Here is a 17553-nt window from a genome sequence, read left to right on the forward strand (position 1 = left end):
CAGCAACTAATTTCAGTAAATTGGAAATGTCAATGGAATTAGAGCCAAATTCATTCTTATGAATATAATATTTTGTAAATGTTTTATTCCCAGAATCATTTGAAAAGTAGATATAAAATTTTCTTTGTATTGTTATGATGTATTATATTTTCATCTTTGAATATCATTTTAGGGAATTACGAAGAAAACTCCAATTTACTGTAAATAGGTGTAAATAGCCAAAGTGCACATTTAATGTATTTCATGCCCGATTCGTTTCCACTTCGTAAGATTTAAGGTCTTTAGAAATATCTATTATTAATAGTTTGGTTAAAATTACGCATAAAAATTTTTGAATTATGAAACCAGGATGCTAGATTTCTTTTCATGCGTAACAAAATTTTTTTTAAAGAAAATTGGTCGGGCTCGAAATACAATTTTGATGCAGAAGAAAATATTGTGTCATTAAGATTCGATTAGGCCTAATTTATTAACATTTTGGTCATTATAGGTAAAGTATGTGAAAAACAGCTTCCTATTGATATATGTCATATACTGTAGGCCACTTATATATATGCATGGTCTTTAAGAATGAATACCTTTTTAACTGTGAAGTAACTTTCAACTGTATGATCATGTACTGTGGAGCAACATTGTATAGTTGTATTCACTAGGCCAATTTAAACAATGAAATGTTTGGGTTTTTTTAATTTTGTAATTTACAATATCTTCCTTTTCATAAACAGTGATGTGGAGGCTCAATGAAACATGAAAAAGTTCCTTTGTCGTCGAGGTTTTTGTGGCAGTCATATTCTAATCAGAGGAACTCACACTCTGCTCGTCTTAGGAGTTCCTGCGACACTTCTCTACAAAGAAACTAGTTAGTACCAGTTACATTTTGTGTGAATCATGGTGGACTTATCAGCTTGCTTCTCTCCAGCATATTAAATAATATATATGAATGTCCCAACTTTAGTGTCAGATTGAAATGAATCATAATGGAATTTATTGTCCTGCATTATATAGATGGATGGGAACTGGTTAACTTAGATATTATTGTATGTAATAATGTCAAATAGCTAACTGTAACAAGGAGCCACTTTACAACAGTTCTCAAAATAATGTTCAAAAGTATATGAATGGTGAAGGTGTTTAACCCGTTTGGCGTTCCTACTAATATGAGAATTGCTCTTAAAGAACCCGACAGATTTTTAATTTTTACAGGTGTGTAGACTGTTTGACAACATCAATTAGGGTAAATGCTGGTAAATTCGAATGACCAGGAAATTCGGACGAAATATTTCTAAGCTTCCATTACATATATTAGTCCCTCAATCACTTGCGTTGTTTTCTTAATTTTGTTCCTTTGTTTGCGAAGAATACAGAGAAGTTTCAAAAATGACACATTCGGATACCTATGAATAGTTACTACCTGTAAGGGACACCATATCGGCCTTTTCCGTCAAAAGCTACGAGCCTTGGAAAATTGGACTACCTATCGCAGTCATAGAAAACTTGTATAAATTTGCAAGTAAATAAAATTTTTGAAACCTTTGAAAAATGCTTACAGATAAATTTAAATATACAAACAATAAAGTTCACACAGAAGGATAAATGAAATGCACTTTAAATAGGGTCTGAATTTACCAGACAGATTTTCCTATTAGAATTTAAATATGGACACCCATAAAGGTGTGAAATAAATCATTCCTTCAGATATGTATGCAAATTGTTTGATTGTATCTTGTTTAACGTCTCACTCGAGAATTTTACACTCATATGGAGATGTCACCAAGACCGGTGAAGGGGTTCAAATTTAGACCTATACTTGGCACTTACGGCCATTGAGCAGTGAGGGTTCTTTAGCGTGCCACACCTACTCCAATTTAACACGGGACATCCGTTTTTAAGGTCATCTCCAAGGACCCGTGTCGACATTCACACTTGATGTCAAGCGTTTGACTATAGAACTGTCATTACCTGTTTTTAACAACTTCTGTTGTGGCCAGGATTCGAACCCTGGTCTTCCGCATGTGGGGCGAACGCTTTAACCTCTAGACCACTGCGGCTATTATGTTTGAGAATTTCCATATCATGAATATTGGTTTGTGGGAGTTGGGTGGAGGGGTTTGTTTCGAGTATAGAAGTTTGAAATAAGTATTCACCAAAATCATGACCAGGGTCAATGTAGACCTCTATATTTAAATAAAATGAAAGATCTCAATTTTTTTATCAAAATATTTATGGTTGGATTTTTTTCATCTTTAGCACATATGGAATATTGCTCGCAAGAATAAATCTGAATCGCGGAGGCAGAGATATGCATAACATAAGTACAAATAACAATCTAATAAACTGTCCAAATTAGCTGACCAGTCACCAGCCGTCCAAATTAAAAGGACTTTGTCCTGTAAGTTTTGTTTTCCCCTTTATCATTCCTTAGAATGATATCGTACTTTGGAATTCTCTAGATTTTCCAAGGCCTAAAGTGTATACGTATTGTTGATTAGAATTATGTAGTGAACCGCAGTATGAGGAGTAGGTAGCAGGTCGTGTGGGAATGACTTGCACAATGAACCAAACAGTCATGAATTACCGGCATTTAACCTATTGATGATTGTGCAAATAATAATCAAACTAACAAATTTCCATCCATCTATAACCTGTTTTATTAAATTGACTAAAGATGTGCACTCCTCCGTGCAGCACTCTTATTTCTGTAATCTTCTGCATTTCATCTGTCAAACATCGCAATTTGTCAAGAAACCAAGAAACAAATTTTCGTATGTCCAAAATAAACATATTTGACAAATAATTCTGGTAATCAAAATATGAATTATCATGGAACTTTGAATCCTTTATAATGATTAAATTGGGATCAGTATAACAGAAACTAACGAGCAGTGAAGAAAAGCCTTTTCCTCTAATATTTAAAGATGAATAAAATGAGTTATAAATGGATGAAAATTCGTTGGTTTGATTTATATTTGCACGATCACCAATAACCAATGTAGTCAAACAGTCTACATTACTTGTAATAATTAAAAATCTCCAGGGTTCTGTAGAGTTCTCTGGAACCCCGATTATGCTATACATGTATGATAACAGTAGTAGACTTGCATGAATACCTATAAAAATATATAATCAAGTGACCCATTGATATTGACTTTGGAAAATCCATATAATTTATAATGTCACTGTGTAAGACCAATGTGTTTATCTTGGCTCAAGGTCGTTTATTCATTATCAAGGTCGTTTACTGTGGAATCATCATTGTTCCTAGGGGATTGATGTTTGTGGGTTATTTATTCATTGTCGTTTGAATTGTAATCTCTGTGTATGTCTAAACTGTCGCAGGCGTTATGTGAAAGAACTAGTTTTTAATCCAGTTATTCTGTGTACATTCAGTCTGTAAGTGTTATGATGTAAACAATGTATTAGGAATGACTATGAAGTACAGTGTACAATAAAAATTCAAGATGATTAATTCATCAACTGAAAAATAGAAAGAAAAAGGTACCTCAAACTATATTTTTTTCACTCTTCAATTCTTAGCATTAAAGAAGGCTGTTGTTGAAGAAGAGGACCTGGTGTATGGATGTTGTTATCTTCTGCTTGTCCTGTCATCGCTGACCTTATACTATATCGCATGTTTAAGAAATCCAGGATATGTCGAGCAGAAGCAATCAAAATTAGTAAGGATCATCACATGATACATATGGCATATGCTCTTTTAGAAATGAGAGTTACTATTCTTTACATACTTATAATTAGACATTTTAAGAGAAAGCCATTCTTTCATTCAATTTTATTCAACACTTAAATGATATGCAACCTTGCTAAAAATCGACTTAAATTTAAGGAGGTACGCTACACCAGAGAAATTTGATGTAGATGAAAAGTGTAGGATATGTACAACAATATTTTGAATTTGAAAATTTTAAAATTTACTTTATTTTGTCAAAAAATACAGTTTTAGTACAAGGTAATCTGAAAAAAATTTAAAACCCCTGCTGGACTCGAACCTGCGACCTACAGTTCAGCAGTCGGTATTTTAACTTACTGAGCTACTCGGTTAGGTATTTAAATGGAAAAGGAAAAGTCCAATACTGCTGATATCGATTTTTTCATCCATGTTTTTAAAGGAAGTCAGCCATTATGACGATGTAGAGTACTACCTTAAGGTAGTACTCTACATAATGGCTGACTTCCTTTAAAAACATGGATGAAAAAATCTATATCAGCAATATTTGACTTTTCCTTTTCCATTTAAATACCTAGCCGAGTAGCTCAGTAGGTTAGAATACCGACTGCTGAACTGTAGGTCGCAGGTTCGAGTCCAGCAGGGGTTTTAAATTTTTTCAGATTACTTTCTATTAAAACTGTATTTTTTGACAAAATAAAGTAAATTTGAAAATTTTCAACTTCAAAATATTGTTGTACATATCCTCCACTTTTCATCTACATCAAATTTCTCTGGTGTAGCATACCTCCTTAACCCAATCATATTGGCTACCTCTAACTCTTGGATATTTTAGTGGATTTTTCATGCTGACGATGACTGAGAGTGATATTTTCTGTGAAATTTCAAGTCAAAATTAAGATCTGACACTTGAACAGCATTGTGTATTGGGTGCCATTTCTTACTTTTGTTTTGCCACATGCGGGTCATGGGGAAAACTGTTGATGACCACAACAGTATGAATAAAGACTCACTATGTCACCGTTTCTTTTGAAGAATCAATGACAAGACTTATAGTAAAGTGTGATGGTCTGCGCCAAGTGCGATGGTCTGTGCCAAAGTACGAAGGGTTTGTTAATGTTACGGAGGCCCAAGTGCGATGGTCACTCCAAAGTGCGAAGGTGTTTCTCCTATAGGCATGCTATGCCAAAATTCGATGATCTGGCATGCCAAAGTGTGATGGTCTCTCATTTGTAAGCGCACCATACCAAAGTGCGATGGTCTGACATTCCAAAGTCTGATGGTGTGGGGGTAACGTTTGTGGCTTCATATTATTATGACGTCATTTGCAATGTCTTTCAAAATCAAACCGAAGAAATGCAACGTCGTTTGGCCCAATGGAGGTTTTGCTAGCACCAACGCCTTCAGGATATTGGAGGAAGGCATGGGTGATATTTAAAGATTGACATGGACAATAGCAAGGGGCAAAGGATTGTGAGAACGGCAAAGTACATTTGTTGTCGAAATATCTGTTTGCCCAAACATGCTTTAATACATCAATAAATCCCTGCATGGGGGTATGTTATAATGCGAAACATTCTATACACATTGAAAAATTTTGTGTTTAATAAAACGACAATTAAGGTTAATCGATCCTCGTGTGATGTCATAGGTTTTTGCAAAAATCTTTATCAAATTAAACTTTGCGCATGATAGAAATATATCTTTCAGAGGAATTTTATTCACTGCATAAAATAAAAAAAAAACTGGTAAACTATTGATTTTGAAAAAGTTTATATTTTCCATAGATAATCAATTCTTTGTAATTAAAAAAAAAGTTGTCAAGGGCAATAACTCCTATGCTTGTATTTCTTCTACTGTATGTCTATTATACATGATTTCTCAAATATCCTTAATTAATTTATATATATCTATGAATTGACTTTTTTTTAACTGTTGACATTTAAAATTTGTCATTTCAACAAGTTTTTATCTTTTTTAATTATTCTGTATAACGAAAATGTGTGATTTTCTGATGTTAACATATACTTCCGTTTTTTTTATGTCTGACATCTTTAAAAATGTGGCAACATACACATTTTCTTTGGTTATTGATTAAATCTAACTATATTGAATGGAAATTAATACAGATTTTGCACTTTTAACCATTAATATTTATAAGTCATTGATATCTTGGTGAAACACCACCTGTTTGGTACAGTCTGTACCAAAACACTGTGTCCATTCAGGCATGTCACTCCATTGCACTTTGGCGCATTAATATCTACCATGGGACTTTGGTGTGTCACACCATCGCACTTTGGTGCATTCATCTCACATAATTGCATTTTAGCGTGTCGCATTTTAGCACATGAATGTGAAACATTGCACTTTGACGTGTCACACCATTGGAGTTTGGTGCACACCATCGCACTTTATATTGATAGTGACATGGATGATGCAAATAGTAACTTATCATTTTCAATAACTATTAGGGATTTTTAGAGAAAAGACTTCTAACTAATCAGCCATACGTTATTTGTGGGATATAAACCTAAACACAAATACATAAGTGTACTTTCTACCAATATGTTTACTATGTTTTTGTCTTGTTCTAACTCGTTTTCATCATCATCCATTTTGATTATCCTGGCCAAAATAATCCTTTTGCAAGGGTGAGGCCTGGCTGTCCTGTTGAGTTCGAAGTTTGTTTATCCATACTTTGCAATCCAGTGGATTGATCTTATCAAATCCTGTAGACTCTAGGTCTCGTTTTACTAACTCATCCAATGTCAGTTTTGGTCTACCTGGAGCTTGATATCCAGTGACACAGTATTTCTTACAGCTTTGTTAAATGGTATTCATGTGTAATCTAAATCTATGCTTATATTGATCAAGTAAAACTTTCAGTGATGAAATTGATGTAATCTGAGTTAACTCCGATGAAAGAATTACATTATGAAGAAAAAGGAAGATGGAATTCTTACCACTAGGCTGTATCCCAAGTTTCTGTACTTTCACTTTTCTCTAGATTACAAAGACTACACAGGAGGAACTTGAGGACTTGGAGGAGGAGGTGTCAGACACAACTCCCATGATGCATCAGTCAGATAATGCCTCTCTGATTGGACAGTCAGATTCTAGTGAGAAGAGGTTGAATGTCCTGAAGCAGTGCTTCCGATACTGTGATTATTGTGATAACGAGGTAAGCAGACTGTGTGCAGGGAATTTTATTTTCCTAATAGTTGAATGTACCTGATTAGTTCAATGTATTGATTTTTTTGTCCTAATTAGTTAAATGTATTGATTTTTTTGTCCTAATTAGTTTAATATATTAATTTTTATGTCCTAATTAGATAAATGTATTGATTCATATGGATGAAAAATAAAGTTTCTGTATTTCATCCAAAGATAAAAAATATATCTAATTCTCAGTGACCTTAAATGTTAACAATACTTTTTTTTTAAATCGAAGGTTGCCAAAGATAAGATACGTTATCTTCGTTTTTGTTGTTGTTGTTTGTTTTTTGTTTTTTGCAACCTTTTTAAGAATATAGTAAGACAACTTTTATCTATGATCAGTCAGGGTCATAATTGAAACACACTATTAGAAAAGTAACCCACACAAGTTATTTTTTTGTAACAATGAGTTACTTTTCTTTGCTCCTGTCCATCATCAATTACTTTGCGGTACTTCACCATCATCATATTATACTGTAATTTGTTTTTGTAACAGCAACCGATGCGCAGCAAACACTGCGAGGACTGTAAAAAGTGTGTGAGGAAACACGACCACCACTGTCCCTGGCTGGACACGTGTGTGGGGGAGGGGAACCACAAATACTTCTGGTCCTTCCTGTTGGTCACCAGCATCCTTATCCTGTGGACATTTGCCATCACATGGTAACTTTTACTTGTCCGGGGGGATGGGTTGTTGTTGTTATAGAATTTGTTTAAAAGCTGGTTTACAGTATTGTTATTGTATCAAAATGCAATCAAGTGTGATGTCACAGACTGTGAAGTGCAGTCATCGTGTGCATGTTAGTGTGCAAGGCAAGCATGTATCATCCTTATTCAAATTGGGTTGGGTTGGGTTGGGTTGGGTTGGGGCAGCTGGAAGATAACTTGATGGTTGGTAGTTGACTTCTCAAACTTCACAAGCAAATATAAGATAAAAAAAACCTTCAAATTCCAAGTTGGGGGGGGGGGGGGGGGGGGGGGTTGAATCTTCTTCAACGATTGCCTCATTTAAAATTTCACCAAATTCTATTTGTTTTAGTCAGGGGGGGGGGGGGGGGGGACAGTCTTTGACTATCAATTCTCATACTCCACTAGATAGCTTTTATTCATAACTTTCAAACAAGTTGCTTCCTTTTCATTCACTGCACTGCTACTGTCATAAGGGGGGGGGGGGGGGGGGGGGGTAGACATCAAATAATGATCATTGTCAAGAAGGGAGTGGACAGGGGATTCCCCTCTCCTCCCCTCTCTGATTCTATGTGTCAGCTGTTCTAAAGGTTCTGAAATATACAGATGTAAATATCACTAATATAATTCACAGTGACACGCAACACTTCTCACTTAATTGCAGTCTCCAAATCTGTGTGTAGAAGATTGATGAGTAAACTCTCAACAGACTTCGCATTATTATGAGTTTAGAGCAGAAAACTGTGTTAATTTCCACTTAGTATTAATTACCGAAGAAAACGTGGAAGTTGCTACCCGACATTAACACCAGAGAACTGCACATTTTCGTTAATCGGCATAATATAAAAGACATGAAAACGGACAAAATTTTGATTTTAGCATTTTCAAAAAACTGCTTCTTCATAAAAATATATAATTAATAGGGAAAACAGGGAAATCATTGTATAATGGACATTCAGTAGTGAAAATACCAGCATACATGTAAGAGTTATTGCCCTTGACAAGATTTTATTGTAGGAAGTATAAACTCTTTCAGTATCAGATAGTTTGCCAGTTTTTTATTGTGTCTAGTGACTGAAATTCCTTCAAAAGATTTATTTCTATCATGCACAAAGTTTGATTGATTAAAGATTTTGCAAAAACCTATGATATCAGATGATGATTCTCTCTCTCTTGTCTCTCTCTCTCTGTCTGTCTCTCTCTCCCCCCTCTCTCTCTCTCTCATTAATCAGAAAAGTGATTGATAGTGTTATAAAGAGATTATACTTGAACATGTTACCTACAAAAATGAACAATGTGTGAATATGATGATAATCCAAAACATGTTGTATTTGATGTATGATGGTTGAGCATCAGTGACTGATAACTTAGTTTGTGTTGCACTTTTCCAGAATTAAAGGCACATATACTCCAATTTGTTTGTTAGATTGTAGTAAAGATATCAATACTACGGTATTCTATGAATAAAATTATACAAAAAAAAAACCTCGTTAAATATGCATACAAAAAACTGTGATTGTAGAGATATAAATGAAAATAGTTTCAAAATACAGCCTGTCTTTTTACTCACTTTCTCCCTGAAACAACCTGAGTGCTGACCATGTCATGGTCTTCCATTAGCATACTACGAGCTCTTTTTCCAGAGATTTTTGGATCTGTGTATATCTAACTACCCTTTAGTGTTTTATACATGATCTAGCATTATGAATTTAGTCTGATACATCCTATACATACAGTAAATCAACTCGATTTCAAAACTTACCTGAATCCATTGTTTCCTTGTTGGCCATGTGTGAAGGAAGCATGTGCAATGCTAACAAATAAGGCCAACCGAAGATGTTCAAAAGTTAAATTAGTCAAAAATGAATTTAAAATTTGAATCTATTATTTTCATCTTGGATGAAATTAAATAATTTATGTTGCATAAGTTATTCTCTACTGTAATGCCATTATACATGTAGATACATAAACCATGTTAGTTTGGTAGCAAAAAAAAAATCTTGATTATTGGTACATATTATGTACCTTTAAGAGATTCTGGGTTAAAATTCTCATCAAGTCTTTCAGATTTTTTGTTTCTCAGTTAGATCTATATTCTTTTCAGAATTGATGTACAAATATGAATTTCAAGTTTTAAATGAAAATCCTTGATATCTGCCTTACAGGACAAACTTCCAATATGAGATCTCCTGGAAGGATTGGTGGGAGAGGAATGTGGTGTTTTTTATAGACATGTTGATCCTGTCATTTGGAGGGTTTACTGTGATTGGTCTCCTGGGCTTCCACACGTTCCTGATGTTCCGCGGATTGACCACATGGGAACTCGTCTCTCGGGAACGAATCACGTACCTTAAACATTTGAGTGACAGCTACCACCCGTTTGATGAGGGGTGTTTTATGAACATGTATAACTTTCTCACTGTTTGTAAATACAGAGAATGGGAGTGTTTGTATGATAGAAAAGTTGATGAAATAGTGTAGAAATTCGTGCTAACGGACGTGGAGATAGTGGTACATAACGACAAAGGCTAATTTAATCCCCAGAAATATTCAAAGTGAGGAAAGATGCATGTATTCTCTTGCTTTTATGATTTGTTTCTTTATTTGAGAAATGGTAATGAATTTATGGGATCTGAATGTGATGGGGGTAAATATACACACACAAAGTAGCTCACATGATTCTCATATGAAATTCACTTGAAGTGCATGCAAATATTCCACACGAGAACAAGATGAAAAGTAAGACATGTGATATTTACATGAAATATTCACATAATTTTCATGCAGAATATCTTATAGGGAAGCCATCTATTTTGATGTGATCAGTCTTGTAATACAAACATAAATTACTTATTGGTTTCAAGGCTGAAAGACGATAATCTATGATGTAATTTGTGATTTTGAGCAGGATTAGCTTCATTTCTGATTAGGATAGTAATGAAGTGAACAGAGACTGATACATGTATTTGTAAATAATGCTATCTATCACTTTTATGTTTTTAGAACATGGAAATACACAAATCTATTTTGTAAGCTTTATTATTTCTTCATGGATTCATAGTTCAATGTAGCATGAGTATTACAACATGTTCATGTGGATACTGTATGATTGTCACATGTTCATGTGAATACTGTATGATTGTCACATGTTCATGTGAATACTGTATGATTGTCACATGTTCATGTGAATACTGTATGATTGTCACATGAGAATCGATAAAAGCTGTAGAAATTTGTTTGAAAATCACATGATTTTTGCATGTATACCATGCGAATAAATTAACATGATATTGAGATAATCATTGCATGATTTTTGTTGGAAAAATGGGGGGGGGGGGGGGGGGGGGGGGGGGGATGATGATGTGAGCTACTTTTCCATGTGTAGTTGTCATTTGTTATGGTAGTTCACTTTTTTCGCAGTTGGTGGAGGATTTAAATTTATGTTAACCTGTATATATGGAATCCATTTTACAGGCTTATATACATTTTTTTGCGTTACTCGGCATTTCAAATATGACTGTATGAATTCAGAATGTAAATGAATTCTTAAGATTAGGATCAGACTGTAGGATCAGTGAAACTGATGTTTTATGTCCCTGCCATGAAATGGTCGGGGTTTATAGCATTAACCCTTTCTGTCATAGTTTTTTAGACTTTTTTTTGTGGTTGATAATGAGCTGATGTTTGGTATAAGTCTTTCTGTTGATGACGTTACATCATGTTCGATTTCATGTTGATTGAATTTCTGGGCTTGTTTTGACATTATTTTAGATGATAATTAGAATTTTAGTATGCTAATACATAATTAACTGACAAATGAAGCAGATATTTAGTGTGTACCTTTATAATGATAACTGGATAATCCTGTTTGACTTTCATCAGAGTTATCATCCTTGGACTTAAAAATGTCCAAACCAGTTCTCACTTTTTTCCACAGATGTCAGTTAGTAAACAAATAAACATCTTGAGGAAAAGACCGGCCATCGAGGAAAGAGCTGCTGCTTAGCCCTTCTGCATTTGAATTTTGTAAATTTTTCTTCACTATATTATCTTGTAAAACTTTTATCCCCTATTGACTCGGTATTGAGGTCCCATCCTACTTCTCCTTGGGGTGGGACATCATTGGTTTGTCTTAAATAATTTTAACTAATTTCTTTAAGAAATGAATCTTATAATTCTTGTTTTGATGCAGGTATCATGGAGAAAATTGGATGGAAAACTACATCAATGCGCATAGTGCACAACGCATTGATGAAAAAGTTTTCCGTCCAATTTTTCCTTTGATACATCATCAAGAAATGAATTACAAGATTCATTTATTATCATTTAATTATCATTTAAATGTTTTAAAACATTGAGTTTAAATAATAAAACTTGTTTTTGTTTTCAAATTCATACAACGTATCAATACACAACATGAAGTCAAAATCAGGTTTTCTTTGATGCAGAAATCAAACAAATTTTTCAGCCAATCAAAATCACTATAATTTCATTACGACAATAAATATTAAATGATTACTTAAATGATTACTAATTTCATTATAAGGTACATCTTGCACGTCAATGTCAGTAAAAAACTAATGTAATTTCTCTTCACAACTGATTTAAGAGAACAAAAGCACCAATATGATATCATTTACACCCGATGTTATTTTCACATCCCGAGACTTTCAAATACATGTATTTCAAAAGTGAACGTCAGCGGGGAGCATTTGTGTCATACTGACATGTCTAGTTTTAAAACATAACTTTGTTATGATGATTTTTGTTATGATTGTTAATGAGATGGATGTTGTTAATGAGATGGATGGTGTTAATGAGATGGATGTGGATTTGAGAAGACATGAAAGGAGTGAATGTTTGTGAAGTAGCAGTTATAGTGCTCAATTATTTGTTCATATCAGTTTTGTATCATGTTATCTTGGACATTACATGTTTGTGAATATGTATGTAGTGAACTGAATATATTATCCAAATTTACTAAGGCAGAATCACAATCCAAGGAAGTGTTGTTATAATGTTAGTTCTTTTTTTTACCTTGATATAATAAAATTATAAAACGGATATTTTGTAAAACATGAATACCACCAAAGATGGTATTTGTAAAACATGAATGTCACCAGGGATAGTGTATGTAAACATGAATGTCAACAGGGATAGTGTTAGTAAGCATGAATGTCACCAGGGATAGTGTTAGTAAACATGAATGTCACCAGGGATAGTGTATGGAAACATGAATGTCACCAGGGATAGTGTATGTAAACATGAATATCAACAGGGATAGTGTATGGAAACATGAATGTCACCAGGGATAGTGTATGTAAACATGAATATCAACAGGGATAGTGTTAGTAAACATGAATATCAACAGGGATAGTGTTAGTAAACATGAATATCACCAGGGATAGTGTTAGTAAACATGAATGTCACCAGGGATAGTGTATGTAAACATGAATGTCACCAGGGATAGTGTATGTAAACATAAATGTCACCAGGGATAGTGTATGTAAACATGAATGTCGCCAGGGATAGTGTTAGTAAACATGAATGTCGCCAGGGATAGTGTTAGTAAGCATGAATGTCAGCAGGGATAGTCTATGTAAACATGAGTGTCACCAGGGATAGTGTTAGTAAACATGAATGTCACCAGGGATAGTGTATGTAAACATAAATGTCACCAGGGATAGTGTTAGTAAACATGAATGTCACCAGGGATAGTGTTAGTAAACATGAATGTCACCAGGGATAGTGTTAGTAAACATGAATGTGAACAGGGATAGTGTATGTAAACATGAATGTCACCAGGGATAGTGTTAGTAAACATGAATGTCACCAGGGATAGTGTTAGTAAACATGAATGTCACCAGGGATAGTGTATGTAAACATGAATGTGAACAGGGATAGTGTTAGTAAACATGAATGTCACCAGGGATAGTGTTAGTAAACATGAATGTCACCAGGGATAGTGTTAGTAAACATGAATGTGAACAGGGATAGTGTATGTAAACATAAATGTCACCAGGGATAGTGTTAGTAAACATGAATGTCACCAGGGATAGTGTTAGTAAACATGAATGTCACCAGGGATAGTGTATGTAAACATGAATGTGAACAGGGATAGTGTATGTAAACATGAATGTCACCAGGGATAGTGTTAGTAAACATGAATGTCACCAGGGATAGTGTTAGTAAACATGAATGTCACCAGGGATAGTGTTAGTAAACATGAATGTGAACAGGGATAGTGTATGTAAACATAAATGTCACCAGGGATAGTGTTAGTAAACATGAATGTCACCAGGGATAGTGTTAGTAAACATGAATGTCACCAGGGATAGTGTATGTAAACATGAGTGTCACCAGGGATAGTGTATGTAAACATGAATGTCACCAGGGATAGTGTATGTAAACATAAATGTCACCAGGGATAGTGTTAGTAAACATGAATGTCACCAGGGATAGTGTATGTAAACATGAATGTCACCAGGGATAGTGTTAGTAAGCATGAATGTCAGCAGGGATAGTCTATGTAAACATGAGTGTCACCAGGGATAGTGCAATTTGTGGTTTATGTAATAAATTCTTATCACATGTAAAACTGGAATGATTGCTTGGGATGCCCGGCCCCCTTTCACTTGTGTACAAATTTTGTCTGGGGTAACATTTTTGGTAGGTACATAAAGTTCAATTTCAAAGTGAAAAGGTTGTCTAAGGTAGGTGTAATATATCTATGAAACATCATCACAAGGATAACGCCCACTAAATATCAAAACCTTCTCTTTGACAGCTCAAAAGTTTCAACATTGTTGGTGTTTTGAATAAGTGGGTTAAAGGTGAAGGTCGCATAGTTATCAATAGTTTGACGCAAACAAATGAACAGCTAGTCCAAAAATATAAACCAGTACACATGTCAAGATCTTTTTTCTGATGTGAATGTTAATTAAAATGCTTTTTTTGTTGTTTCATCGGGTGATGAAGGTAGCTAGCATTGCAGAAAAAATGCACAACCCGCGTAAGCAGATTTTTCTGCAATGATTGCTACCTTCATCACCCGATGAAACCACAAAGAAAGACATTTTATTGTTTATATTTTTATATATTATGAAAAAATATAAACTAGAATTATGATCTAAAATATCATATGGTTGACCCATTTGTTACGTTAAATGGAACAGCCAATGCACCCTTTGACTTTGATGACATTCTATATTTGGTAATGATTTTGCAAACAGGTGATACTAGAAAACCGGATTGAACTAGTTTGCAACAAACATGTATTTACTGCATGATGAAAGCAATTTCAAAAGAAATATAAGGGAAAAGATTCAGTGAATGTAAGTATCAGAGTATGAATATTAATGGCATCATGAAGTCAGGTGTCTAGGAGGAGTAAGCATCCCCTGTCGACCGGTCAAACCCGCCGTGAGCCCTATATCTTGATCAGGTAAATGTAGTAATCCGTAGTCAAAATCAGTGAGCCAAGAACGACCTAACAATCGGTATGAAACACGTCAGACAGCTTTTAACTCTGTGATGGGAATCGCTGTTCCCCCGAGTCCACACAAGGTCATGCACTTAATGACCGAGTCCACATAAGGTCCTGCACTTAATGACTGAGCCCATGCAAGGCCATGCACTTAATGACTGAGCCCATGCAAGGTCATGCACTTAATGACTGAGCCCACACAAGGTCATGCACTTAATGACTGAGCCCACACAAGGTCATGCACTTAATGACTGAGCCCACACAAGGTCATGCACTTAATGACTGAGCCCACACAAGGTCATGCTCTTTATGACTACGTTTGCAATGTCCCTTAGTATAGTAATAACCACCCTGCTTAAAAACCGGAGATTTCCTGTTTTATTGTCCAGAGTTGCCTATTTTGCTTCCGATGTCTATGACCGTTTAATTACTACATGCTGTCAGTTTTCAGATGCAATGTGGAGCACAACACCTCGAGCCCCGTCATTTTTCTCATCAAACTAACGTATTAAGTAAAATTTAGAAATCTGCCCTTGAAAGATCATAAACATCTCTTACACTCACACGATCAGATCCCTGCTTACCGGTATACAGGGTAAAGTTTCGAAATAGATGTTTTCTTAACGAGATATAATCTTCCTCTGAAAACATTGGGGGGCGAGGACATTATTTAACTGGAATTCACTCGAGCAACATTTACAGTAACACCATGCATATTTAAAACAGAAATTTACAAAAGATAGAACGACTTGTAGTTTAATGTCTAACAAAATCCAAAGGGTTATACGTTCCCCCTTTCTCTCTCTTGTTTCTTACCACGGAGACTTGGCTCTAACACGACAGACGTTTATAAATCAATAATCATTTTGAGTATAGACATGCAATATATGTTAATTTGGTTCCATATCATCCCGCTGTGGACCTTAAAGTACTTGTTGATAATACTCCAACTCCTCCAACTTCAATGCAAAACTGGGCCTCTGTTCCATGAAGTCATTGGAATTAATTGCAAGAGTATTCCCGAGATTCTCGTCAGTCCCCGGAAGTACAGACCGTTTCAAGGCCATTTCGATTCCACCAGCAAATAAGGAATCGCATACATGACGAAAACATAGTAGTTTACGTCAAACAAGCAATTAATTGGAGCGAGATCATGTAAGTGATTTCGGTTTTTGTTAAGGTATCTTTTATCAAGGATGTGCCAACCTGTTCCAGAATTTCAAATTAAAACCATAGACAGATACTGAATTCTGAAATGGTGTCCTCCCACTACATTAATTAGGTGCAATTGCAAGATTCTCATACAAAGCTGAATTATAAAGGGGTACAATTAATCACATGCTGTAATTAAGAATCAGTAATGAACAATCTTCATTGCAATTAAAAGGAGGGGGGAGTTTAATTGTGTTAAACGCGTTTCCAACTTCCCGGAGTGTGGAGTATGACCTTGTGTCAAAAACCTTCCGATGGTGTGCTTGCTCATCGGAAAGCCTCGGGTACCAGGGTAAGAGTGCAAAGAGGGTGGATAAAACAAGAGCCCCCCGCCTCTCCCGATTTGTCGCCTCCTCAATGGGATTCATTTCTAAAACAATAGCAACTATGCATGGTTTTTTAAAACACAGACAGTAATCTTAAGACCGTATTAAATTTCTGGGTTGGTTAAGTATTATATTACTGTGGTCAAACAGTTTAATTATTTTCACATATTTTCAGCGAAAAGTAGCCTTATCCTCTAAGGATGAGACTCATGGTGAATGATGAAACGTATGAAAATCTGTAGTTTGATGACTTATCAATAAAAAAAAAATTCAGCATCATTCTTAGCAGGCATGAGATTTGAGCGTGGATGGGTGCGACCTAATCCTTCTCAGCTGGATATTTATAATGTGTAGGAGGTTGTGTGAAGACCCGCTACCTCAGATGCTCTCATTTCAAAGCTTAGTAATCTCAAACACCAAAAGAGTAAAATTCTCTATTTATTTTTATTGTTTTGAATTGAAATCGCTAGTTCTCTGTGGTAGTGTTTAGGTCGTTAATGCGCATACTTTTGCTCTCATTCATATCCATTCATTGAGAGCCGTTGGTGTTTCTGGTAATCATTCATTTGATTTACGAGAACTCTTTGTTTCAGTAAATGACCAGTATAATTGCTTGATATTGCTTAACAGTACCTTCAATTCTAAAATAAGCCAGTCATTTACAGCGGTATAATGACCAAATACAAATAAAACAATCATACTGATTGAAATTAAACTATTGTTAAGGGGAAAACATTGGTTTCCTCTGATGCAATTATACATGTTCTATTCTAAAGGTAATCCTCGTGCCTTGTTGTGCAAAGAGCGGTTCATTATGATATTAATGTTCCGTAGTGGAAAAAAAAATGTTTCAGATAAACTTTGTATTGAGACAATGTATGATAAATTATTATTTAAAAAACAAATTGAAAAGAGTCACCTCCAACTCAATTTGCGTAAAG

At 34.9% G+C, this 17553-nt stretch overlaps 2 protein-coding genes across 3 annotated transcripts in view; one reads left to right on the top strand and one right to left on the bottom strand.

Annotated features, from left to right (window-relative positions):
• The window catches only part of LOC125679672 (uncharacterized), an 8812-nt gene extending 8181 nt beyond the window's left edge, over positions 1-631 (bottom strand). Inside the window, exons 1-2 of the mRNA XM_048919085.2 lie at positions 579-631; positions 1-6 (exon numbers count right to left, since the gene is read on the bottom strand). The exon at positions 1-6 is cut by the window's left edge and continues 220 nt beyond it. Of these exons, the coding sequence (XP_048775042.1) occupies positions 1-6; positions 579-616 (44 nt within the window). The 5' untranslated portion in view covers positions 617-631. The remainder of the gene's footprint in view (positions 7-578) is intronic.
• LOC125679673 (palmitoyltransferase ZDHHC12-B-like) lies at positions 269-10879 on the top strand. 2 transcript variants are annotated; one of them, XM_056157349.1, is made up of 6 exons: positions 269-495; positions 726-859; positions 3535-3674; positions 6693-6866; positions 7398-7564; positions 9754-10879. In XM_056157349.1, exons 2-6 carry the CDS (start codon positions 748-750, stop codon positions 10067-10069), a joined length of 909 nt encoding a protein of 302 aa, XP_056013324.1. In that variant the 5' UTR covers positions 269-495; positions 726-747; the 3' UTR covers positions 10070-10879. The 2 variants fall into 2 exon arrangements, with proteins under 2 accessions (XP_056013324.1, XP_048775043.1); XM_048919086.2 differs by having other exon boundaries at positions 273-490.
• Positions 10880-17553: the final 6674 nt, after the last annotated feature.

This window comes from Ostrea edulis, chromosome 2 (assembly GCF_947568905.1).
Source record: "Ostrea edulis chromosome 2, xbOstEdul1.1, whole genome shotgun sequence".
Lineage (NCBI taxonomy): Eukaryota > Metazoa > Mollusca > Bivalvia > Ostreida > Ostreidae > Ostrea > Ostrea edulis.

What these genes read in the sequence shown, in the direction of transcription:
- LOC125679673 (XM_056157349.1), top strand. Translation starts at nt 748, where the DNA reads ATGAAAAAGTTCCTTTGTCGTCGAGGTTTTTGTGGCAGTCATATTCTA. An exon ending in AGCAGAAGCAATCAAAATTA is followed by an intron (nt 3,675 to 6,692) that starts GTAAGGATCATC and finishes ACTTTTCTCTAG; the next exon opens with ATTACAAAGACTACACAGGA. An exon ending in TGGACATTTGCCATCACATG is followed by an intron (nt 7,565 to 9,753) that starts GTAACTTTTACT and finishes TCTGCCTTACAG; the next exon opens with GACAAACTTCCAATATGAGA.